The 23,884-nt window shown below is 53.7% G+C and overlaps 1 protein-coding gene across 4 annotated transcripts in view; it reads right to left on the bottom strand.

Moving 5' to 3' along the window:
• Positions 1-23,884, bottom strand: part of ANKS1A (ankyrin repeat and sterile alpha motif domain containing 1A) — a 66,944-nt gene that overhangs the window by 5,457 nt on the left and 37,603 nt on the right. For all 4 annotated transcript variants that reach the window (XM_071578912.1, XM_071578913.1, XM_071578914.1 and 1 more), the window contains 11 exons: positions 19,726-19,792; positions 16,376-16,482; positions 4,921-5,019; positions 4,396-4,548; positions 4,151-4,258; positions 2,803-2,967; positions 2,337-2,462; positions 2,132-2,203; positions 1,643-1,729; positions 1,165-1,302; positions 482-652 (listed from right to left, as the gene is read on the bottom strand). In XM_071578912.1, the coding sequence (XP_071435013.1) occupies positions 482-652; positions 1,165-1,302; positions 1,643-1,729; positions 2,132-2,203; positions 2,337-2,462; positions 2,803-2,967; positions 4,151-4,258; positions 4,396-4,548; positions 4,921-5,019; positions 16,376-16,482; positions 19,726-19,792 (1,293 nt within the window). The remainder of the gene's footprint in view (positions 1-481; positions 653-1,164; positions 1,303-1,642; positions 1,730-2,131; positions 2,204-2,336; positions 2,463-2,802; positions 2,968-4,150; positions 4,259-4,395; positions 4,549-4,920; positions 5,020-16,375; positions 16,483-19,725; positions 19,793-23,884) is intronic.

Raw genomic sequence — 23,884 nt, 5'->3', positions numbered from 1 at the left:
GCGGGGCGGTTCGGAAGGGAGGATGGCAGGAAGAAGGGTAAAGACCTTCGCTCCGGGACTAACAGACTGCAGCGGCAGGTAGGAGGGGCGGTGTGTTGTGCAGGTGTGACAGTAACAACAGCGGGTGTCGGGAGGGAGCGGCACCTGGGCGGGGGGAGCAAGCAGAACACAGACAAAAGGAGACATTAAAGGAAGGCAGTGGCTTAGGGCAGGAATCCCTGCTCCTCAGCAGCTCCAGGGCACTTCAGTCTCATACCACCCAGGCTATTTCCACCTCTGCCTGCCCTCCCGCCATGAGGGAAGCCCCAGCCCTGCAGTGGGACTGGCAGGGGCACAGACCTGCAGTGTCAGCAGCACCTGCACAGACAGGGATCTCAGCCACCCCGGGCTCCCCCCGCCACCCAGGGGAGGTGTGAGTGTGTGGTGCCCAAGGGAAAGCCCAGCTCAGACCAGCAGGTCACTCCCGCCCGCACACACGTACCGCAGATTTCCTCATGCCAGCTCGCGGTTTAGGCACTGGTTTGGAAGATTTTGTTTCAATCACTTCTCCTGCTCCAGCACTGAGAGGCTTTGCTCTCTGGGCCTGGAGCGCCAGCTGGTAGGCGACCTCAAATGCCTGCCCCAAGGTGAGGATGATCTCGTAGGTCAGGTTCTTGGAGAGAAGGCAGAGCACAAAGCCATCAGGTCACCCTGTGCACAGTCCCTGCGCCTCCCCCAGGACCTTCTGCCTGCCTGTAAAGCCCCATCAGCACCACAGTTCAGCAGTGTAAAGAACTGAAGCCCAAACATTTCATGCAATTGATTTTGCCCAAGTGTAGAGACAAATCATTCCACCCTTTCAGTGAGTTAAAAAGTTGTTAAATCAGCCCATTACACTCAACATAATCAAGAGCCTGTGAGGGGTTTGTGCATGGCACGTTCCCCAGGAGGGAAAGCTCCTGCCCTGCTTTATTCAGTGCCAGAGACTGCAGGAATGAACCCAGACAAATATTGCCCACAGAGGTCCAAAGTAAAGGCATTTCGAGCCAGGACTATTTTATGGTAGAAACAGGTGAAGGAACCCTAGAAGGGACTAGATCCTGGTCTGTGACTCAGCAACAAAGCTGAGAGGTGAAACAAGTGGACCATAAAGGACTGGGAGATGCAACAAAGTAACCCACTTACCACATCCACAGTGCTGAAGACGTGGCAGTAGTGGTGGCTGGTCTGCAGGTCCTTGGTGATGTAGGCAAACGTGCAGAGATCCTCGGGGTCCTGAGCAGCACAGGAGATGTTCCGGATCTCATGCTCAGCAATGACATTCTGCCAGGGTCAACCACAAGCACCTGTCACCCTTCTGGGGATGGCAAATACACCCTGCAAATGGTGACTGTGGAGTGTGTCCTGGGGGCATGGAGGGGAGTCTCCCAGCCAGACCAGTCCCAGCTCCCTCCCATGGCAGGAACAAACAGCAACATGGTCTACAAACTGCCAGTCTGCCAAGCCTTTGGTACTCAGATAACCATCACCTCCCATAGCCTAAGCAGTCCCTCCAGGACCAGCCATGGCTTCTGGAGCCATGAGAAGTAACCTGCAGTCCCCAGGCAGGTGGGACTGCAGGTCTTGTCCCTCCAGACACCATCTTCAAGGTATCTGCACTCACCTTGTTGGAGGCGTCAATGAACTTCACCCCTTTGTATGTGATGGACAGGATTATGGTCGGGATCTTCTTCATGTGCTCCGTGGATTTCTTCAGAGGCAAGAACATTTAAGTGACCAGCTGTGAATGGATGCTCCCTTCTTTACCCCTGCCCCAGCCCACCCCAGAGACCCCCAGGCACATACAAGCAGGTTTTGTTGGTCTTGGACCAGAAGGAGGAAAGCAAGCTCCTGGTGGAAGCAGAGGGGAGGGATGGGGACCTGAAGTGAACCCAGCCACCCCTTCCCCCAGGGAAAACATCCACATTCCCACTGCACAGACCTTCCAGCTTTGGGGAACAGTGGAGGGGCAGTTCACCAGTGACAGCAGCACCACCTGTTTGGTGGTCTGGGCCCCTGCAGGGACTGGGAAACCACAGCTTCACCGAGGACCCCAATCCACATCATCCACCACAGGCTGTGAGCAAAGCCCTTGGCCCCGGGGCCTCCATACCCTCATCTTGGCACAGGCATCCTGTGTAGACTCTGTCCCTCGAAGGTCTTTGATCAACATGGAGCCCAGGTACTGTTTGGAGGAGGTGGAGATGTTAAACCCTGCCAAATGCGAGGCAATGCCATGGCTCTGCAACTCCACATGCAATGGCCTGACCCCCAGAGCCTCCTCGTTCTTGCCACCCCCACAAGCAAAAGCCACTTACGTTGGCCTCGTACCCGCAGGACTCAAAGATGAGCTTCTCAGGCTGGTGCTGCCAGTTTTGGACTGGGGCGTATGGGGCGGCCAGGCTGGGGGGGCGCAGCGTCAGCTTGGATTCCCGACGGTCCTCCTGAAAGGGAAGAGACACGGATGTGAAGTCACAACAGGTCCAACCTGAGCTGAAACAGCTCTCAGGAGAGCTCTTTGGGCTGGGGTGATTGAGGTAGGCAACAGCCAAGTCCCTCAGGTGCCAGGTGGAGGCAACATGTGGCAGGTGAAGGTGCCAGCTCTGATAGAAGCATGAGCTGCTCACTTTTGAGGTGAAACTGAGGCATAAAGGAGTTGCTGACTCTAATGCCTGAGGGAAGCTGAGCCTGACCAGCTCTCTGCATCATCCTACATCCTCCTTGGCTCCAGAGAGGGGGGAGCCTGCAGAGGGCCTCCAGGACACACAGAAAGCACCCACTGACCTGTGCTTTGTACCGCTCAGCTCTGGAGTAGGGAGCAACCTCAGTGCCATAGTCATGTTGCCTCTTGCTGGTGTCCCCGGAGGGCAGCAGGAGATCAGCAGATCTGCCTGTGCAGGAGTCATTCTGGCTCAGGGGTGACGACGTCTGGGACATCAAGTCCTGGCACTGAAATGAGAAGACACCACAAAGACTCCCAGTCAGCCTGGGTTGTGCCCCACATCCCTACACTCTACACTGCCCAACACAGGGTACAGTGAGCAGAGCTAACGGGGTCAGCTCCTGCTCTGGGGGCTCCTGCCTCAGTGCCGATCCCACCCTTCATCCCGCCAGAGCCAGTGCTGGATTGCACCAGCTGCAGTGCCAGGAAATGCTGCAAATGGCCCATTCTCTCACCCAGCCTCCCCCCTCCCCGGGCAGCATCTCAGTCAGCTGAGCTGCACCAAAGGACCCCTCTCCCCACCCGGCCCTGCTGCCTTCAGTCTCATCCACCCCACAGGGGTGTTTTGGTAGCTGAGCAGCAGGCCAAGGGGCAGGGTCTGTACCTGGCACCCTCCCAGTGCAGCACTGGTGTGAACCCTCTCTGTTCTCAACCTGAACCCAGTTCCTAAAAAATCCCATGAGAGCAAGCAGGGCACAGCAGCCCAGCTCGCTTCAGCTGAGGCTGTTTGGGTTGCAAAGCCTTGGGAATGCAGGGCAAGAGGGCAAAGCTCTACAGCAGAACAAGTACCAGATGGTTGGGATGGGGAAACTCTAATCATTCCACTTCCTGCTCCAGGAAACTGATTTGTAATCACTGGGAGGAGGCAGCAGGAAGCTGCCACACACCTGAGCTCTCAGGGTTGCTGCAAGCCCCACAGCTTTTGCCAAACAGCTCTCAAACATCAGTTTTCAGGAAGAATGGGGAAATGACAGCTCCTTCCTACACAACCCCCATAACAAGGGCCTGACATCCAAATGCTGCCACTCCTGCAGAAAAAATCAACATCCACACATCTCACCAAGTGCTATTTGGCAGTGCCAGCGTGAGCTCTCAGCATCCCAGCCAGGCCAGGGAGTGGGCTCAGAGTTCCCCTTGGCGCAGGGCAGAGGTGGGGGTGGCACCCTGCAACCCTTCAGTACAGGCACCTGATCCCTGACCTTTCCTTCCAGAAGCTGACCTGCAAGGGCTGGACGTGATCTTCCCCCACTCACTGCAGTGGCAGGGTGGCACCTGCACGAGTATTTGCTGCCTGGGTGGCTGGATGAGGTGAGGAGCTGAACAGACACACTGCACAGACCAAGACTTCTCCCAGCACTGCTGTGCCCACTCAGACACACGAGCCAAGCAGGGACCACGAGCAGGACTCACTCTCAGCTGCGAGAACCGCGGTGGCTTCGCTGGGGGCTCCTCGTAGGGTCTGTCTGCCAGCGAGGCGATGATCCGCTTCCGATGGCCCAGCAGGTTCACCTTCAGCACCTGCAGGGACACCACGGTCACCCTGGGCTCTCCTGCCCTTGGCACCAAGTGGCTTTATGAGATGACTCACGGCAAGTCTCAGCCCCAGGGAATGGGGCAGGACCTTGCTGCTCCAGCCAGAGAGAGGCAACACTCACGTTTACTATCTCAAGCTCCCAGAGGTTTTTCACAGTGTCAATAGAGCTGTAGCCACTCGAGAGGAAGGACTGGATGTAATCCTGCAGCCCCAGGGAGTCAAGCCATGCGGGAACTGAGGGCTGGCTGTTCCCATCACAGCCCAAGGGTTTCAACTGTGAAAGGACGAGAAAGGGGTTAAAAGCTGCAGGGATCCTGAGGTCAATGAAATCAGTTTACCACCCATCACCATCTCCACTAGCACTTTACAGTAGCAAAATCACTGTGTAAACAAGGAATGCGCTTGGGATCACGACTGGCAGGAGGAATAGCCACCCTCTCCCCCATAACTGGGGCCACCACCATCTGCATAGCCTGGTGGACCAGGATACTCCTCCTCCTCCACCCTGCTATTCCCAAAACCCTTCCCACAGCCCCTGAGATTCCTCAGTGGCCAGAGACACAGGGACTAGCTTTTGTTTCCTGTGTGTTCACAGCTGTGCTGGGCAATGTCCTGTCCCTGCTCCACAGGAGGGGTTGGTGCTGACCTTCGGGAGGGAACGAGCAGCCTGGAGCAGCTTCCGGCGATGCTGTGGGTCACCGATCCCAATGTCCCGAAGGTCCTGGTCTTCCATGACATTACAGCCCTGCAGGGGGGACAGGAGGGAGCAACATGGGAGCAGGGGACAACAGGAGCAACATCAGGTGCAGGAGTGGAGATCATGTGGTCACAGCACCCTCTTGACCTCACCTCCTGTTCTGGCAGCAGGAGGAGGGAGCTCTGCCCCAGGTACCAGCCTGACCTTGGGCACCAGAAGGGCTGACATGAACAGGGCTGTGGCACACAGAGCACTGCCCTCCGCTCCCACCCACAGGCTGCTCTGTGTTCCACTTGCAGCCCTCAGCCCTGGGTCACAGCCACCTCCTGTAAGATGCACAGATGCATTTATTGCTGTGTAAAATGTCCAGAGAAACCCCAGCCCCCTCCGTGCCCAAGCAGGGGCCCTTGGCTCTGCCCAACCTCCCTCCATGGCCACAGAGAAACCTGCACTGTTTTCCCTGGAAGCAGGGGAAGGTCAGGTGTCTCCTCCGGCCCCAGGCAGGAGGCAGGTGCCTGCTCTGGCAGAGATGCTCCAGTTGCCACACACGGTGCTGTTAAAGCCCATTTTCTGGCCCCTTCTCCCCTGCAGAGCAGGGGCATGCAAACTGTGCTCCCATTTTCGACCTTTCATCCCTCACAACCTGCCTCCCTGCCCTCATACCTGGGCAGAGCTCAGCGGGAAGCCCGGGCACGTCTTCCCACAGCTGGCAGAGCTGCACTGCTGTGTGACTGAAAGCTGCAGCTCAAACCCAAACCCCCTCTCTTGGCCCTGCCTCCCTCTGCTCCCCAGAGTTCCAGCACAAGGTCTACGCTGACAGCACTTTGCTGTTCCACATTTTAGTTCTTTAAGAGAAACCCAGTTAGAGGCGGCCGTGGGGCAGCACGTGGCAGGGGCGGGCTGGGGAGGTGAGGGGCAGGGGGCCAGGCACCCCCGTCAAGGGCAGCGAGTGTTTGCTATCCCTTCCACCCACACTTGGGTGGGATTTCAGTGCCTGTGCTTTGCTTTACATGCAGCAGCCACAGGCAGTGAGCTGCCCCCGCCCAGCAGCTTCACTCCCGTCCCAGACACAGCCCAGTGGGTGATGGTGGGGCAGGACAGCACACGGCTCTGCCTGGGAGCTGCTCTTCCCTCGGCCACAGGGAAGTGTTCAGGGAAAGAGCTTGAGCCAACACCACAGCACAAAGCCATTTGTCTAAGAGCTGTTTAAACAGCAGAAAGAGCCAGGACTAATGGCCCTGCAGGGTTCATTCCCCGTGTTCCCAAAGGCCAGTCCACAGACTGTGCTGGTCAGGACCACTGTCTGCTGGGAAGAGCTACTGCCACCACCCCAGAGCACCTCAGAGCATGGGGCAGCTCTGCAGGGACATGGGGCCATGGCCAGACACACCTGTCCTGCACCCCACGGGACACCAGGGCTCACCTGAGTGGTGGTGCTGCACAGAACACGCCAGGCATGGATGGAACCTTGGCATGAGTCATTCTGTGCACCCCTCAATGCACAAAATCAGCAAGAGGCAGATCGATGCTGAAGGCTCCAAGGTGCCCATTTGGTGCATGAGCAGCAGCTCTGCTGGATTGTGAACAAGCCCCCTGTGAGGAATGTGAGGGGCTGCTGCTGGCAGGGCAGTGACCTCCAGCTGGTGGGCAGCACTATCCCACCAGAAAGACGGAAACATCCCTCCCCTTTCTTGTTCACAAATTTTAAGCCAAAGAGCCACATTTAATGTACGTTCCTGTAACAGCAGGAGATTGTGTGCCTGGCTCAGAGGAGGAGGGAAGGGATTAAAGGGGATTAACTCCCTTGACAAGCACCTCACCTGGCACTGTTGATGCTGCAGCGTTGCTATAGGGGTTGCCAGAAGGTCCTCGGAGGCAGCACAAGTGCGAGGAATTAATCTCCAGGAGGGAGAGGCTTCAAAAGGGTTTTTTGAAATGGACAAAGAAGGCCAGAGCAAGTGATGGGACTTCTCCTGTGAGTCTGGAGAGCAAAGCACTACTGCCTTGCCCGGGGAGGAGACACGGGAGGGACTGAAGTCCCCACAGCAGGTTATCATCACACCTCGGGTACATGAAACCTGCAGTTCCTGATGCCTGGGCCTGCTCTCTCTCCCAACCTGCCTGTACTGGTGCCCTGCAGCTCCATCCCTCTGTAGAGAGCTGGGGTCTGGAGCTAGGCAGGCACACAGACAATGCTGGCAAGGGCAGAGCTCGCAGCCAGCCCGCCCTCCATGCCACCCGGACAGCAGGCATGGCTGGCAACCCAATGAGCTGTAACAATGGGGATGCGTAATTTTCATGTTTAAAATATAAAAAAGCTTGCTGAGCCTATTTGCATTTTCACTCATGCTTAACTTTCCAATGTTTAGCCCTGTTGGTGCTAATCCCCTTTAGCACAGCCATGCTCCCACATAAGCAGCACTGGGCTGGTGGCTCTTGCTCTGCCAGGGTGCCTGTGCCAGCCCCACAGCAAGGCAGTAGGTGTTCTCCCACCTTTGCCAGCTCAAATTCAAGGAAAACTGCTTGCTATATAGCAAGGATACAAGGCAGTTAAAGACTGTGAAACCTACAGCTTTCTCCAACACTCATTTTTATCTGTCACATTAAATTCCCTCAGTGCCAGTCTGCATTCCCTGGGTACTTAACAAGGATAGACAAAGCGTAGCAGCTCCGAACAAATCATTCCAGCCCCTGGTGCAGGAGAAACGTCCTTCAAACCTACCCGGATTTCATCTCTCATGAAAAACAATAATCTGCCACTAAAAGAGATAATTAAATGCAAAAGCACTGGAGATTTTTAACCTTTGCCTGTGTACAGAGGAGCTGCTTAAACCAGATTTTAAGCCTGTCTGCACCCAACACATCCTCGGACAAGACCCACGGGGCAGACAGGCTCTGCTTGGACCACTGCTGCTTTCTGGTTTTACCCAAGGGTCCCTGTTGGTGCTGCCACAGGTCAGCAGATGCCACCTCCCAGGGCCCTGCTGTGGGCACAGACCAGCCCTGGCTCCCACCAGCCCCTCTCTGGGCCCTCTGAGCATGGGCTCAGCAGGGAGAATAGAGCTGTGGGTTGTGCTTTGCCATCAGCCCAGTCCAGGAGCCTTCAGCAGCAGCCTCAGAAATGCCAATTAGAATCAAAGACTTCCCCAAGACGTGTTTCTGACTCTGTTCCCTGTGACAAATGCTTTTACCTTGCATGTTCCTCCTGGCTGCCCCAGCTCTGCAGGGTGAGCACAGCGAGGGCGGCTCAGGGCTGACCTGGGCCAGAGCTCTTGCCTTCACCCATGCTGGGGGAGTGAGGGACACCCAACAGCCCCTTCATCCCAACACCTCACCATGTGCTCTGCCAGCAACCAGCCCTTGGCACTGCCTGCACTGCAGGAGGCTTGTGCAGGGTTTGTCCCCAGACCACACATCCCTGCACTAACCCAGGTTTACGTGCAGCACCACATGCACACATCCATCAGTCTTGCTAGAAAGATTTTTGGCAATCCTTTATTGCCAGAAGAACTGGGACATTCCCTAAAAAAAATCCCCCATGAAGCAGAGGCCGAATTTTTTTCTTTGCAATGGAGGCAGGAGCAGTTTCCTCCCGGAGCCTCAGCTGCCCCTCACCTGCCGAGTGTAGGACATGAGAAGCAAAACATCACCTGGGGCAGAACTCCCCTGTTGACAACCCAAAAAGCTGAGCCATCAGCTCAGTCAGACATCTGAAAACAGGTAAGGCGAGTCCCACCCCAGCTCCCAGCTGGTTTCCAGGCAGTCAGAGGGGCTTTCAACCCCCAACCTGGCCTCCAGCTTTCTCTGAGCCAAACACAGTCCCCTCTGTGGAGAGGCACAAATACACAGCACTATGAGGATGGACCCCATCTCTGCCCTCTGCATCACCCCAAGAGAGGGCAGGGATCTGCCAGTGACCGTGTCCTCCTTGGTGTTCCTTGGGAGCCCTGCAGGAGACCGGTGCATCCGACCCACCCATGGAGACGTGAGTTCTCGGAGAAAGGGTCTGCCTTGACCACACTTCACCTCTTGCACTGTAATTAAACAGCCAGTGAGGCTCCAAGTTTGTCATTAAAGGAAAAAAGCACAGTCAGAGGTTACCTGGCAGAGGGCAGTGTCCCCTCCTGCTACTGAGGTGACCCCAAAGCGAGCGTGCCGAAGGCAGTGCTGCCAAAATCTGCCAGATTCTTCCTCCAGCAGGACACTCTGCAGGCACTTAACTACCCAATTTTCAGATGCTGCTTCTTCCCCAGAGCCTGGCGTCTGTCCACGCTCTCGTTCCAGCGCAGGAAGGGCCCGAGGCGCAGCCTGTTCCGTGCAGGACGCGTGGCAGTGCCAGCAGTGCCGGCGGTGTGGGGGCCCTGACGCCTCGCGCAGCTCTTGCCGGTGCCGCTCTGAGCAGACCCTGCCTGGGCAACCACTGGCAAGACGAGGACCAGGACGTGTCCACTATTAAAAGCAACAGATGCAAAACCCAAACAGCTTTCCCAGGCTCCAAAGGCTCCAGCAAACACACCGAGCAGAGCTCCAGCTGAAGGCTCTCTCTGCATACAAAGCTCTTTTTCTTTTCCCCGCCTCAGTGCATTCAAGACAATTTGCATCTTGTTGAGGATTCTGCTGTCACTGCTATTGCTCTACTTTTGGCAACCCAAAGCCTGGAATAATGGAGATGGAGACACATTCAGCTCAGCACGGCCGGGCCCCACACTCCAATTTCCTTTGGGAGTCAGAGGATCTCACCTGGTCACACAAATCTGCACGTGGTGCCTTCCCTGAAAAGCATCTGCAGTCTGGGGTAGTTCAGTGCAAACTGGGGGAAAGGATCTGTTTAGCCACAGGCATGACAATGAAGCCTCAGCTCTCTACAGAGCACTGACTGGGGAAGGGGCTCATATACAAAACCTTACAATAAATCCAAGATTAGCACACAGCCACTTCATTTTTATTTAATTTTCTTCCCCCTGCAGACTGGCAGTGTGACAATGGCAATGGAGGGAATCGGTCATGGTTGTCAAGTTCAGGCAATTTTATTGAGAGAAAAAAAATTAACTGCTACTTTAATGGCTTTTTTAATGTTTATAGGGCCTGGAGCTACTAATAAATCAAATATAAGTATCCTCTAAATTGCCAGTTCTGGTCCACCCACTTTGCTCCTAAAAATCCACTCTAACCTTGCTGTTCCTGTGGAGTCCATTTCCATCATCTGGGGAGCTTTGGCACAGCTCTGCCACATTTCCCCAGGTCTTCAAATCTCCTCAAGCCCCAGATCCTTGTACATCTCCACTCTCACCATTCCCTTCTAGAGATATCCCAAACACCACACCATGGTGGATAAAGCTCAGTCCTTGGGAACCTCCTGGGACCAGCTGGAACCCATGGGGGAGCTGTCAAACACAATTCACGTCCTTGTAGAAGTGATTCCCACTCAGGGCTTGGCAGAGACCCTCACCCAAGGGTCCAACCCCACTCCTACAGGCTCGTCCAGGGCGGCACAGTCAGTCTGGGGCCCCAGACAGGCGTTCCCAGGGGCTGCAGCCCTGACACAGACAGTGCTGTGTAACGTGGCTGCTGCTCTGCTGCCCTGTGCCATAAAAACAAATACAGGCCATTCGGTGGTGAATCTCCAGCTGGTGTGAGCCAGGCCAGTGCTCCCAGGACTGGCCACAATCCCTGTGGGGCAGCATGGCCAGGAGCCAGCAGGGCAAGGCTTCCTTCCCCGCCGGCGGCTCCGCACACCCCAGTGCCCTGCATGGGTCTGGGAGGGCCAACTCAGCTCCAGCCACCCAAGTGCCTCTGTGTGGCTGAGCAGAGCCTGACACCAGCCCAGGCATGAGGTGCACGGGGCTCACCTGGCTCCGCACTACAATCTCTCAGCAGCTGCAGCCAGGCCACGTTCCCACTGCATTTCACCAAGAGCAGACACAGTAAAACCCTGCTGGGGGTCTCTGGTGTGTCCCTGTTCCTCACAGATCATTCCTGGGTGCAAACAGCTACTGAAATATGTCAGTTCAGTTTTCCCTGTATGGCTCCTATAAAATGACAAGTTCTGGATGAAAATAGAAAAGAGCTTTGGGGCAGCCACACTGGCAGAGCGTGCCCAAAGCCTGGCTGCTGCCCAGGGGACCAGCAGCTGCGCGCCAAGCTGGGCTGCTCAGAGTGGACCGGCAAAGCCGAGGGACTGAGGACACAGGGGCTGCTGTGTGCTCTGGCAGGGCAGGTCTCAGGTGAGAATGAAGATCGTGCAGATGACAGCCCACCCCCAAAACCCGGGGATCTGCAGAGCAGAGGAGACCTGGCTCCATGTGCATCCTGTCCCTGGGCAGCAGGGAATGTCTTCAACCTGGGCAGACACGAGTGGCCCTGAGATCTGCTCACACACCCAGCCAAGGGGACTCAACCTGAGCCAAGACCTCAGCACCACATTTATCTTCATTTTCCCGCACACACAGAGGAGTGAAGGGAAGGGAGAGGCTCTTCCATTAGCAAACACCACCTCAGGCTAATCTAACATGGCACTGAATTGTTTTTGATTAAATTAATGTCAGTACTCTAGATTATTTGTGGACATCCCTTCTTCTAACACCATCATTTTTCCACCACTTCTCCCCAGTTATAAAAAAAATAAATAACTCCTCCCCAGAGGAGCTCAGGGCACTACATGCAGAGAACAGATTTCCCTTTCTGACACTGTCTCATTGAATCAGCATTAGCTGCTTTCCACGCACTCCATGGGAACCCAGCCTTCAACAATAAAAAATGCCATAAAAAGTGGTTTATACCTGCCCACTTGTGAATCAAAGTATCCTTGGACTGAATAAAAAGTTCAGCTCCAGAGCACTGGTACAACTGCCAGAGCACGCGGGGTTTGCCCTTCTCAGATGTCAGCCCGGAAACTGTCGGGGGCAGCAGCAAGTACCCTGCCCTCCAAGGGAGGAGAAAAGCTTTTACAAGCATCTCAGACACATTTATGGGATCTGTGGGATCACAAAACGCTGTGTGAAGGAGCAGGTAATGGCAATCCCCTTCCCATTTCTGTGGGGAAATTCCACCATCAATTACTGAAATTCCTTCTCATTACAGTGCCCTGATGCACAAAGTCCAGCCTGGACTTTTCCCAGGTCACTCCCTGTTTGCTGCAGGAACCAGGATTGCACTGGGCATCCCAAGGCCCATTTCCCATGGACTTCCCAAAGGGAGTATCTGCAGCAGCTGTACTGTTGACCACAGCAGACACAGTGGGGCCAAGCTCCAGGAGCAGCAGATCCCTCTTGGTCCATATTCCTGGGATATTTTTTCTGCTCTCCCAGCTCCCTGGCTCATTACCCGACAAGGACAATTAAGTCCATTTACTGTGCACTCTTCTGGATGACACTTCTCACTCACTGCTGCAGTTCTGAGATCTGACCTTTCATTTCCCTCCTCTGGTGAGGGATGAGGCAATGGGGCTCCTGGAACTTGGCACACACTCTGGGGCCGTGGGAGGCAGTGGCATTGCTCTTCCTGGGTGGTGGGGTGGGTATTCCTGGTTCACTGAGCTGTTCATATTTGGCAGGCAGCTCTGCTGAGGATCTTATCCTACTTGCAGAGCTGTACTTTTGCTAAGTCAAAGACAGCACGGCCACTGGCATCAGCCTCAGCTCAGTTGTGTTCACCCACTGCACAAATAAACTTTCCCCTCTAATGAAGGAATCCCAGTGGGCTGCAGAGCAGAGAAGATGAATTGGAAGCGCCATCTCCACTTGAGCTGTTCCTAATCCCAGCTGCATGCCCAGTTCCAGCTCCACAAGAAAACCAGCAGGTAAGTGTCCCAGTGAGGCTGCCCCGTGGCAGTGGTGCTGCCTGAGAAGGTCACCTGGTGGCAACAGAGAGGGCAAGAAGCTGCTGCCTTGGACTGTGGGGTTTGTGCTAAAGAGCAGCAGAATAACAGGAAAAGCCTCTTCCCTGCCCTGTCCATAAACACAGCAAAGCTACTGCAGGAACTTTGAAGGGAGTAGAATTTCTGCAGACACAGAGATGTAGTCCAATATGCAGATGTGGAAAGAGAATTCAAGTCTTTTGGAAAACTAAGGTACTTAAATTCATCTTTTATCACCCCTTTCTTCCTTCAACCAAGCTGAAAGATTATGCAATCTGAGATTCACGTAGACCTTGGTCCCTTCCCAAAAACATGTACATGGGTGAGACCATCACATCACATCAATGTCTAAAGAGTCCTGCTGACTTGTGCAAACAACACCCACCCCTGAGTGAAGCCAGTTCTAGATCAAGATCAGCTTTGTCCCAGATGCAAGAGCTGGAACTCCCAGGAGCAGAGAGGCCTCCACTGGACCTTGCCAGCCCACCCCAGCTTGAAGACACTGCACCTTCCCCATGCACAGCACAGCTTGGGAGACGCTCCCACCGTGATCACAAACCTGTGGGAGCTGCAGGAACACAGAGCCAGTCCCTTTCTCAGCTGTTGGGGCACAGCAGAGCCTGAGGGGAGCAGGACCCTCAGCCCTCCCCACTGCCCACCTGAGGTGCAGCCCGTCCAGAGGCACCACCAGCAGGACGGCCACTGCACGGCCAGAGCACAGCTAACCCCCAATCCCCAGTCCTGGGAGTTCTGGAAGTAACCAAATTGTTATTCTTGGAAACAATGCATGTTTCTGCCCTCCTGCATTAATGCCTAATTAAGAAGTCCAGTGTATTTACAGAGCATTTTCTGAATTCCCTTTACACACGGTGCGATCATGAATCATTTCCCTATCTGGTGGTGAAGGCTCTTGTGACACAGGGTGCAAACTAACACAGGAGCCAGCTGAAAACACCCAGGGATCTGGGAAGCCCTGAAACCAGAACCAGCAGAAGTACACACAACCAGAGCACTGAACAGCACCAGCAAGGCTGGCACCAGTCTGTGTCCCTTACAAGCCTCCTGCCCCAGCCCTGGGGCAGACAGGGCAGTTTAAACACCTGTTTCTCCAGTGAAAAACAGCACCAAGTGCCCAAATTCTGGCACACATCAGCTCTCACCGTCTCTGCTCAGAGACAGGACACACCCCTCGTTAGTGTGTTCTTAATCCTCCTCCGAGCTGCAGTCCACTACAGGCTGAGTATCTTCCTCAGAACATTAAAGGGCTATTTTAGGACACTGCCCTGCTCTGCAGCCAAACCATCTCTGCACATACAACACTTTGCTCCTGCAAAGCTTCGTGTTTGCCCCTAAATGGCACTTGGAGACCCTGGAGCAAAAGGAGCATCCTGGCACATGAAACACCCGGCAGTTCTATGAGCAGGGAGCAATACAAAGCAAAATCCTGCACAGAAAAAAGTGTTTCTGTATCAAAGGACTCCAACTTCCTAATTTTGGCTACTAAAACATAATTAGTCTCACAGCCCATCTGGTGATTTGCAAACCAATCATTACCTGGTGTTCTTTGGACTTTGAAATATTGAACACAATGAGACCTTAAGAAGGACTAATCCTTTTATAGAAACTGTTTAACTCCATGAAAGTAATGCCACTTCATTTGGAATATTCTTTGTTAGCAACTGGAAGGGGCAGTTAATAAAGAAATGGTTGTGTGAAGGAGGGCTGGGCAGCCTGACGGGCATCCAGCGCCCTGGGCACAGCACTCCTGCTCTGCCCAGTTTGAGTGTTCACAGCAATTTTAGTAATTCATCTGAGAACACAGAAATCACCACCAGAACCAAATTAACTACCTGTTTCTCACTTCTGTTGTATCTGAGGTTTTTACTTCCCTACCACCAGAAACCGAAGGGAAGGAATATCACAGAGGAAAACATTCTGAATAATTCTGCTTTCCTACAGGGCTGATGTATTAGTTTGGAGTTTCCAGGGCTGGGATGAATGGGGTTTAAGCCAGGCTTGGCACGGGTGTTAGAGTCAACTCCCTAGGAAAAGGGATAAGCAGCAAAATGGAAGTCAGCCGGGGTTTGCAGGAAATCTTTGTGAAATTATTTGACCTTTTAAATTTGGAGGCATGAGCAAGGAGTGTCCCACTCCCTGAATCCATGGATTGCTGCACTGGAAACAGCCACACAGCACTGGACAGGGAGGAAAAACATCCAGCTATGACAAAAGCAAATCTTGTCATGTACCCAACACCACCACCCAGTGAGACACACGTGGGAACCTTTGCTGCTGAAGTTCTGAGCTGAGTGAGGTCCATCACCCCTGGCCAGGCAGGGAAATGGCATTTTATCTGCAACTGCTGGGTGAGAGCTGCCACCAACCCCACAATGGTCACAGTGCCATCAGCAGGGGATCCCAAAAGGATCTACAGGATTATTTCATTTAAATTTGTTGCACCAGCTCCAGAGCACCCCAGAAGGCAGGTCAGACTGCCCCAGCACACACAGGGACCCTGGCATGGAGCTGAACATCCTGCACGAAGCACAGCAAAGCACTGGGGGTTCAGACTGGAACACTGGGAACACTGACCCTGCCAGCTGAAGGGACCAGCTGCTTGCTGGAGATATGGCTGGACAGATCCCACAACATTTACCCTGCTGGATGGGTCATTTTTTAAATGATTTAAATAATTTTCAGTTACACCCTGCGTTGAAGTAGCCCAACAGACACTGCTCAGGTGTGTGCTGCCTTGCACCTGCACTGTCAGTGACCACTGTGTGTTCCCAAAGCTCACATCCTCCTGGTGTCACCTCTCCACATCATCCCCAGTACCAGAGATGCCCTGGCTCTCATTCCAAGGCAGGATGCTACATTAGCCAAAACGACTTTTCCAAAGGTTTACATCCATTTTTGTTATTTGCCAAACTTGGAGTCCACATCTAAAGCATTTCTTCAAGCCATACAAGGAGAATCCTCCTGCAGCACCAAGATTTTCCATCTCGGCAGTTCAGCATTCCACAGGAATTCCCAGATTTTTACACCACGGGGCTTTAAGTTTATAGACCCTGGTTATTAAAACCCCTCGTCATTGAGCATTACTGTGTCGTCATCATTAGGTTTCAGAGCCAACAGTGTCAGTGCAATCAGGTACAGTTCATTAACATCCTGCCTGCATGCTCAGAGCAAGTACAGCTCCAGCAAGAGGTCTGCTGCCTCCTTCCCAGCCCAGGGCACAGACTGCTCAGGGACTCCTTCAGAACACCAGTGAATTTCAGTTCCTGTTTCTGGAGCAAATTGAATAGTAAAGATTCAGGGGACAGACTAAATAAAATTTTCTATGAAAATTACAGTGAAAAAACAGTAACACTTGAATTAAACATGAAGACCCAACACAACCCTCATCTAATTCCTTCTGTCCAACCTTCCACCCCGAGACCGCTGTGCCGGCAGCAGAGCCGGCTCTGCCTGGCGCCCACACGGAGCTCGGTAACGTGGGCAGCTTTGGCCCACCTGCTCGGCAGAGCCCGGCGTGCCCCGGGCACTCACCAGGAAGCGAACATCGTCGAAGCCGTTGAGGAGCAGCTTGCTCTCGTACTGCTGCAGGCCGATGGACTCCAGCCACTCCCCGACGCTCTGCTCCAGCATCCGCGAACCTGACGAGAGAGGGATCGGCAGCCGCTTGAACAGGGAGAAACCGTTCAGGCGGTAGCAGCGGCACTCTGAGGAGGACAGATGGCATTGCCACATCATAGTCATTACCATAAAGAAACTCAAAAAATTATGCTCAGAGTACAACAAATCAGCTGGCAGACAATTGCTCTTGTGTGCACAGACCATGGAAAACAAGATTCCAGTGCCTCCGTGGGCTCCAGGTGCAACCTGCACCGCAGTTCACACTCAGAAAAGAAACTCCACGCCCAGGCAGAGGTTCAGAAGTGCTGCTTGGACGCTGAGATCACAGGCGGTTCTGTCAGGGCTCGTGAGTTCCTCACCAGGCAAACACATGAAGCCCAACCCCACGGGAAGGCAGATCCATTCCTTGGCTCAGCAGAAGGGGGCGGGAGGAGAGCAGCAAACTTCCACCCGAGGCATCCCCAGGCAGTGGCAGGTGCGAGGGAAGGGAGCGGAGCTGCTCCCGAACACACAGAGCTGTTCCAGTGCTCTCATCAGTGCCCCTCCAGAGGCTCCCCTGGCTCAGTGGGGAGCACAGAGCAGCCCGAGACAGAACCACCTCTGGCAGCCCAGCCCGCACAGACACGGCAGACGCTCGGAGAAGCAGTGGGAGCCCCGGCTGTCCGCAGGAAGACACGAGACAAAGGAAGCACAGACTGCAGCAGTGGAGAGGAAGGGCTTGTGCTCTTCCTTTCCAGCACTCCTGAAAGAGGCAAACCATGGCAGCGGCTTCGTCTTGCCGTTATTGTGTCACAGGGATCCTGAGCACAAGCTTGGGCATCCTGGCACCGTCATCCTACCAGCAATCCGGCCGCCTGGCACTCCAGCACACTCCTGGACCGGGCTGGCTGCCCTGGAGAGCACAGCCCCACCGCTGCCCCGCACCACAGCAGGATCAGGCCCCTCCTCACCCGACACTGCCTGTCCTGCCAGGCACCGGGTGCACACCTGGATCTGACCTTCCTTCATCTTCTTCAGCTGAGCACAGCCACAATTGAGTCCCTCACTCAGACAGGGAGCAACTCTGCAGAAGGCATTTCAGTTCCCTCAAAAAGAAAGCAAATGCAAACACACCCTTCTCCTCTTCCTGCAGCAGCTCAAGCCTAAGCCATGCCCTGGCACCTCCCCTCAGCCTCTGATAAAGGAGATTCCTTCCAACACTGAGGGAAGCCGTACAGATGAGCTCTCCCCTTCCTTCATCCTTGGGGTGACTCCAGTGACTTGTTACTCTCTTCTAGAAAAGCTCAAGACCTTAAATATGACAAAAAAAGTTCAGAGATCTCCTTTCCATCAGGGAATTTTCTATGCAAGACAGGCAGGTTTTCATGCTCCCTGGCACATCTGTTTCCAGCATGGATGCAAAGAAAAGGATGATCCTGTGAACCTTCAGGTCAGTTGAAGTGGTTTGGTACCTTCCAGCCATCCCTCCCACTCTGCTGCAATGGCTGCACACACAGAGCTCACGGTGGCATCTGCAGATTCTTGGGGTAATTCCTGATGTCTGCTCCACAGAATTGCTCCTCTGCCCAGGGAGATGCTGGGCAGTGCTGGCCAGTCCTTCCAGCGTGTGCTGCAGCACGAGCAACGCCGAGATCACAAAAGGCTTCTGCCCCCCTGCCCTGTCCCAGTCTGTGCCCCAGGACAGCAGCTACACTCGGGCCAGGATGCCCGAGCTGCCGCTCGCCCGGGCTCCATCCTCCCCTCCGGCCCCTGCTCTGCCAGCAGCTGCGGCAGCGGCTTTGTCTGAGCAGCGAGCCCTGCGCTCCACGCTGCCCGTCCCTCCCTTCTCCTTCTCCTCGCCCTCTCCCCCTCCCCACCCGCCGCACCAGCCGCGAGGGAGGCGGCAGCTCCGCAACTCAGTAACTCAGTGGAAATCACTGACTCCTCAATATTTACTGGATGATGGACGACGTGGCTTGGGCTTTTCAAAAAATGATGTCACAGGTCTGCTCTGACAGTACCAAGTGATTTGTGGCTGGCTCAGAATTAATTTATTGAGAAAGAGGTGAGGAACTGCCTGCTGCCTACCACAGCATTCCTGGGAGCAGGCAGGGTATTGGCAGGGGGAAAGAAACCACAGCAGCTCCTTCCCCTGAGCTCCTGAATTTAATTTTTAAAATTATTTACTCTGTTCAGCCTTTCATGCATTCATAAAAGTATTTCTGCCTTTAAAAGGGAAACCTACAGTGACACCAAGTGCAGGTTTTCTGCTTATAGAAGTGATGACAGAATCAAAGGGGGGAGATATTTAGAGGGAGGAATGAAGGGGTTTCCTTTAAAAAGAAAAAGAGGATAACCTGCACAAAACATCCCAGGCTGAAAATAAAAAAGCCTCAAATACACCTGGTGTTTGTGTGGCAAGGATGACAGGAGAACAAAAGAATCCCAGTTCCTGTGCCCTCCAGCAGGAGCCCAATCAAAACTTTTGGCTGTCAGAGCAGGACGCCCGAGCCCAAACCCACACAGCGCTTTGACTCCTCTGCGAAGCCTCCTGACCCTGCAATACAGGGCCCAAACCAGGTTAAGCCCCCCCTGGGAACACACAGTGGATTCCTCCTCACCTAAGCAAAAACCTGAGAGACAAATGGATGTGAGGTGAGCCCGTGTGAGCTGCGAGTGCAGATCCGCATTAGCATCTCATCAGGAGGAGCTGCTGCCCACCCAGAGCTGTTCTGCAGCAGCAGGCTGGAGGTGAAGGATTTAAAAGGACAGAATCCCCTGTGGTGGCAGCTCTCCAGCAAGCTCGAGTTCTGCTTTCACTTAGGATTTAAAGGCAGAGAAAGGAATTCACACTAAGTATGGGGGGAAGCACGTGTCCTGCAAGAGCCTTGTTCAGTGCACATTGATATCTGCAGGTGCATTCAGAAATGCCCAGATCACCCTCACTGAGGCACTTGGCAGATTAACCACATCTGAAGGGCACGGCTACCACGGGACACACACTGACCTGCCACTGGCACCACCCAGCCCTGCACAGCACAGTTGCTGCCCTCATGGAAGGAGCTGGGAGGACAATCCTGCAGCTGCATTCTGTAAAATTAAATGAACCTTCCTGGAGAGTGTTACAATTAAAATTGTTGGCAGCAGCACTGAGCATCACGTGGAAAGCCCAGGTCTGGTCCTCCTGTGCCAGAGCCTTCCTCTCCCTCCCAGAGCCAAAGCAGGTTAAAAGAGATCAGCACCTTGTCTGTGCCAGGAGAGATGAACACTTGCTGGATACACACCTGAGATCCTCTGCTGCTCCTGGGAGAAGTCAATGCCTTCACCAATGGAACTCATGATCTTCTCAATCTGGAAATAAAAAAAAGCACGTGCTGCACTATTCATAAAGCTTCAGAAAAAGGGAAAGACAGCCTGGGATGGCAGCTGCCACATGAGAGCTGAAGAAATCCAGGGAAGGATGTTAAAGTACCTCTGAACCAGAAGAGGTACTCTGAACACCTTGCCTGGGAAAGTCCTTGTCAGGATGGATGGCTCGGAAGGGAAGTGCAGAGGCTGGGGCTCTGCAGAGCCTTCCCTTCCACAGCTTGTCTGTGCCTGGAAACAAACAGCTCCAAGAAAACCATCCCTCTGGAGCACCAGGGGTGAGGAAGGAGCCCCAAACTCCTCAGCCTTCCCTGTGAGCAGGCAGTCCCTGCCCAGAAGGGAAGCCACAGGAACACCATCACCACCTCCTTCCCAGCAAGCAGCCTGGGAGCTTCCCCTCACTCTGCGTGTTGTTGGCTGTTTGTGTCCCTCTGCTGGGCCTGAATACAGCTAATTCCCATTTACTGGGAGATTTGAAAAACAGTCTGGGAAAAAATAATCAGAATCCAAACATGTATGGCAGAAAAGGGAATTAGGATCTAAAAAGAAATTCCAGAAGGGGTTTGGAATGAATGGACACAAGGGTCCTGACCTGACTGAAGACAAAAGCATTCCTTGCTCCTCTGTCCCTGGACACAGCCAGAACTCAAATGTGACCTTTGCTGAAACTGCTGGGAGACACCTGAGCCCTGCTGGGATCATTTCAGCAACAACCACCAAAGCAGATGGTTTTGCCTCCCTGAAGCAGCAAATGCTCCCCAGCAAAACCTTCAAATTTCACAGTGCCCTCAGGTACCATCAGGGAATTATGGCCATGCAGGATTGGAGGGAAATAAAGGGATGGTGCAGAATCAGTCCCATTCCCAGGTAACACCCAGGGCTCTGGTACTGGCTGTTCTACTCCTTTCCATGGACAGACACTGAACAGGCTGCAGAGGATTTCTGGGACACTGCTACAACCCTGAGCACTTGCTGCACAATTTGGGTCTTGAGGTCAATTCAGTTCAAGTTCCAGAAGTTTAAGGACATTAAGCTTTGCAGACTGGTGTCCATCAGCTTCAGGACAAGATTCATTTTCAAGCTGGAGCTGCATTCAAGTTGCAAGTTAACTCTGAGTGCCAGGCCAAGCTCCCTTGTTTACTTCATGCTGTCCTTTCCTAATTCAAGAGAGACTTGATGCTGCCCAGGTTCAGCCCCAGCACTGCCAGTCCCAACACCACCATGAGGACTTGCAGGTGCTTCTGTGGCTCTGAAACATCCACGACCTTTTCCTCAAAAGCAGGGAATTGCCCTGTGCTATAATAAAACTGAATGGAAATGAAAAAACCACGTGGCAGAGGATTACCTTTCACAGCCCTCCTTAGCTAAGCATCAGTCATTGTTACACACAGTCACAACTACTGCCATTAATGCAGAGGGAAATCCTGTCTCATGGCCTCAGCTCTCCATGAGAAGCAAACAGTTCAAACACAGTCACACACCACCTCAAGCACAGGGTTATGGCTGACCAGCTTGACTGAACTGTGAGGAGGCTGCAAAGAGAAGAATGAAGGGAAGGACAAACAGAGAGGGAACCAATGCTTTGGAGCATCCCTGTCCCCTGCAGCCTCTTCCCAGCTGCACCCCAGCACTCAGACGGGGCTGAAGAGAAGATACCTTGAAAAGGGCCTACACTACAGTTCTTTAGGCTGTTCTTTCCCACTGGTTAATTATTAAAATAGAAAAATACCATGTTTAAATATAGCACTGCAGCTCAGACTTAGCTATAGCCTGAACACTCAGTTCCGATTTGTTTTGGCTTAACCTGTGTTTTTCCACTGAAGCACCAAGTGCCTCTCCCTGACTGTGCTTGGTGTTGTGGGGTGCACGTGGGGTGGGGATTTTAATATTTATTTATTTTACACCCACAGAAAAAAACCTGCCAAAATGCTTTTGCCTCCCAAATTAATACAACCACATCTGCTATCCCCAGTGTAGAGGAGCAGCTGGCTTCATGCTGGGAGGGTGTTTTGGCCAATGAGCCCTGGAACCCCACTAGGAAAGGAGACAAACTCCTCCAGAGCTGAAGTTTCCTGGGAGAATGCAAGGCTGCAGGATGGGAAATCATTAACCCCAAACAAGGGATGCCACACAAAGGAGCTGTGGAGCAGATACCTGGACTGAAGCTCTTAGATCTATTTTCACATTTGCCTACATTTTGCTGAAAATTGAAAATGCCCTGAAAAAAGGAGCTGGGTGTGGCCCTGGGGCCACAAGGGGTGAGCTCCTTCCCTCAGGCAGGGGCCACACAAACACAGCAACTGGCCAGTGGCTCCAAAACAGCTCCACTCAAAACAAACTATCCTGAGCAGAGTCCTGCTCATGGAGGAAGAGGCCTTTGTTTGCAGGAGGCCACCAGGGAGGCCACAGCAGCCTGGAGGACACGTGGCAGGCCAAGGTCTGTCCTGCTGCAGCACTGGAGAGTCCTGCAGGCGATTCCCCACCTGGCAGCACTCACAGCAGAGGCAGCCAATGGCTTCCTACATGAGCAGGATGTCTCCTCTCCTCTGATCCCGGGCTGCAGGAGCAGCAGGGACACGGAGGGGACAGGTCCCACACTCATGTAGGGAGCAGTGGGGCTCTGGGACCCTCTCCCCAGGGCACACAGGGCCCTGCAGAGGCCTCACTCTGCAGCTGGCCTGGCACGCTCCATTCCACCACTTGGCCCGAGGGATGTCAAGCTGTGGTGTCTATAGTCACCTCTCCAGCTTTTCTTCCCCAGAGCCATCACTGAAATTTGGAGCCAGCGAGTCCACTGAGAGAGCCTGAGGGTGATTAAGCGAGTCCTGGGGGCTTTTATTCCCAGGATAGTTTCACACAACACAGGCTGTCTGCAGCCACCCATCCATGCAGGGCAGGAACCCCAAGGAGATCACCAGACCGAGCAGCACCCCGTCAGGGTGACACTCACCCAGCCCTGGTGGCATCTCAATGCTCCAGGAGCTTTCGGGAAGGGGCTTCATAAAACCTCACCTACAGCTGAAAAGCCCTTACAGTCACTGTCAGTACAAATGCAAAGTCTGTTCTCAGTCGCTGCACGCAGCATCAGGGGCTGCCAAGGACACAGCAAGGTCATCCTGAGAGAAGAAAAAAAATCACAGAATCCTTGAGTGCTTTGGGTTGGAAAGGACCTTAAAGGCCGCCTTGTTCCAATCCCCTGCCATGGGCAGGGGCACCTTCCACTATCCCAGGTTGCTCCAAGCCCCGTCCAGTCCTGAACACTCCAGGGCTGGGACACCCACAGCTTCTCTGGGCACCCTGTGCCAGGGCCTGCCCACCCGGCATGGGATTGATGCCTCTGCTTTCTCTGTGACCCATCCCCAGGCTGGCAGGGTACAAAGCACCAGTGCAGGGCCTGGGCACTGGGGAGATGAGCTGCACTGTGCCTGCATGGGCCTGGGGAGGGAAGTTACTCAGATAAAGGCCTGTAATTAAATAAAGCCACACAGAACCAAATGCACACTATCTGCCATATGGAGGGCATTAGTGCACTGTAATGACACCCTGCAGCAGGAATATAATTAAGAATATAGCAGGATTCCCATTATAAGTCCTTATTACTGAGGGTTCATAACCTATTGCACAAACCCTCCCGGTGCTCAGGCTCTGCACACAGGAGTAGCTCCAGCACCAGATTTCAGTCTTGAAAGCTCCTTACAAAGTTGGGATGAAAGGTTATCAGTCTTTTAAATTTCTGCAATTCCATGAGAGTGTCAGGCGTTAAGATTTCATTCTTTCTACGCTTTAACAACTGGACGATGGGGCAGATTTGGTTTCAAATTATAAAAAACCAAACCCCAAACAAGGTGCTTCTACAGTTTCAAACCTCTCTGAGCACAACAAACCCCCCAGTGACCAGCCCCATCACAGCCCAGCGGGTCAGCTCTAAACCCAGGGGGGAATTGCGGATGGTGAGGTCGATGGGCAGTGCTGGGGCAGCTCAGAACCTCTGATGTCTCCACTCTGTGCTGATACCACACACAGCAAACCCCAAACACATCCCTGACTGTTACTGCACCCCTGAAGGAGGAAGTGAGG

The sequence above is a fragment of the Pithys albifrons genome, chromosome 28 (assembly GCF_047495875.1).
Source record: "Pithys albifrons albifrons isolate INPA30051 chromosome 28, PitAlb_v1, whole genome shotgun sequence".
Classification (NCBI taxonomy): Eukaryota; Metazoa; Chordata; class Aves; order Passeriformes; family Thamnophilidae; genus Pithys; species Pithys albifrons.
This window is presented reverse-complemented; position numbering and strand designations above follow the sequence as displayed.